This window comes from Pecten maximus, unplaced genomic scaffold (genome assembly GCF_902652985.1).
Source record: "Pecten maximus unplaced genomic scaffold, xPecMax1.1, whole genome shotgun sequence".
Taxonomy (NCBI): domain Eukaryota; kingdom Metazoa; phylum Mollusca; class Bivalvia; order Pectinida; family Pectinidae; genus Pecten; species Pecten maximus.
Window position 1 is genome coordinate 1 of NW_022980584.1, and position 1,196 is coordinate 1,196.

The 1,196-nt window shown below is 45.5% G+C and overlaps 1 protein-coding gene across 1 annotated transcript; it reads right to left on the reverse strand.

Annotated features, from left to right (window-relative positions):
- Positions 1 to 506: 506 nt before the first annotated feature.
- Positions 507 to 1,143, reverse strand: LOC117319546 (sporozoite surface protein 2-like; the record flags this gene model as incomplete). The annotated part of the gene is made up of 1 exon (XM_033874339.1): positions 507 to 1,143. A coding segment is annotated over exon 1 (637 nt), but the record flags the coding sequence as incomplete, so codon positions are not given.
- Between the last annotated feature and the right edge of the window lie 53 nt (positions 1,144 to 1,196).

Below are 1,196 nucleotides of genomic sequence, written 5' to 3' on the forward strand. Positions count from 1 at the left end.
AAACCTGCATATTTCAAAGAATTTCAGTACTGCCTCCCCTAGGCCTCCCCCTTTAGACCCAAGGAAGGTCATCCTGTAGTTGGCCCCACCCTTATGGCCCAGGAAGGTCATCCTGTTGTGGCCCCCAATGTTTAAGCCCCATGAAGGTCATCCTGTTGTGGCCCCACTCTTATGGCCCAGGAAGGTCATCCTGTTGTGGCCCCACTCTTATGGCCCATGAAGGTCATCCTGTTGTGGCCCCACTCTTATGGCCCAGAAAGGTCATCCTGTTGTGGCCCCACTCTTATGGCCCAGAAAGGTCATCCTATTGTGGCCCCCAATGTTTAAGCCCCAGGAAGGTCATCCTGTTGTGGCCCCCAATGTTTAGGCCCCAGGAAGGTCATGCTCTAGTGGGACCTTCCCTACAATTGAAGCAACTTTTGAGAAAAGTTGACAAATGGGCAACAACAAGGTGAGCTAAAAAGACCATCCTCAATACTCCAGGTGTTACAATCACATATACATACTTGAAAAGAAAAATCCAGCCCCTGACATCATTTCTGGTGACTGTTGCATTCGTGCTGGCCAATTTCGGAAGGTCCCACGTCTCTTAAGTTCATCAGAGTAATCAGGATGCTTGGCTACTTTCTTGTTTGCTTGTTGATTCCTTTGTCCAGGATTTCCTGTTGTGTTGGCCGAGTTTTGACTAGAATTTGACGTATTTGCCCTTGCCTCTTGTCCATTAGGAGAGTTTGTATTACGCTGAGCGTTGACATTAGGAGAGTTTGTATTACGCTGAGCGTTGACATTAGGAGAGTTTGTATTACGCTGAGCGTTGACATTAGGAGAGTTTGTATTACGCTGAGCGTTGACATTAGGAGAGGTTGTATTACGCTGAGCATTGACATTTGGAGAGTTTGTATGTCGTCGAATGTCGACATTAGGAGAGTTTGTGTCCCTAGTAACATCCTTTTCTTTGTAGTTTTCTTCGGCACTGTTTTGTTTATCATCTTGTAAACACCCTTTAGCTTCGTCTCTCTTCTCGTCATAACTAGTTGCAGTGCCTGCACCCCCTAGTAAGCCATCAACAACCGCATTGAAGTCGTCTGCTTCAAGACTAGTATCCAGACTTTCATAGGGGGTAGATGTCACAGAGTCATTCATTGTGTTTCAGCTTCTGTAAAATAGAAATAATGTCATATATACAAAAACATAAT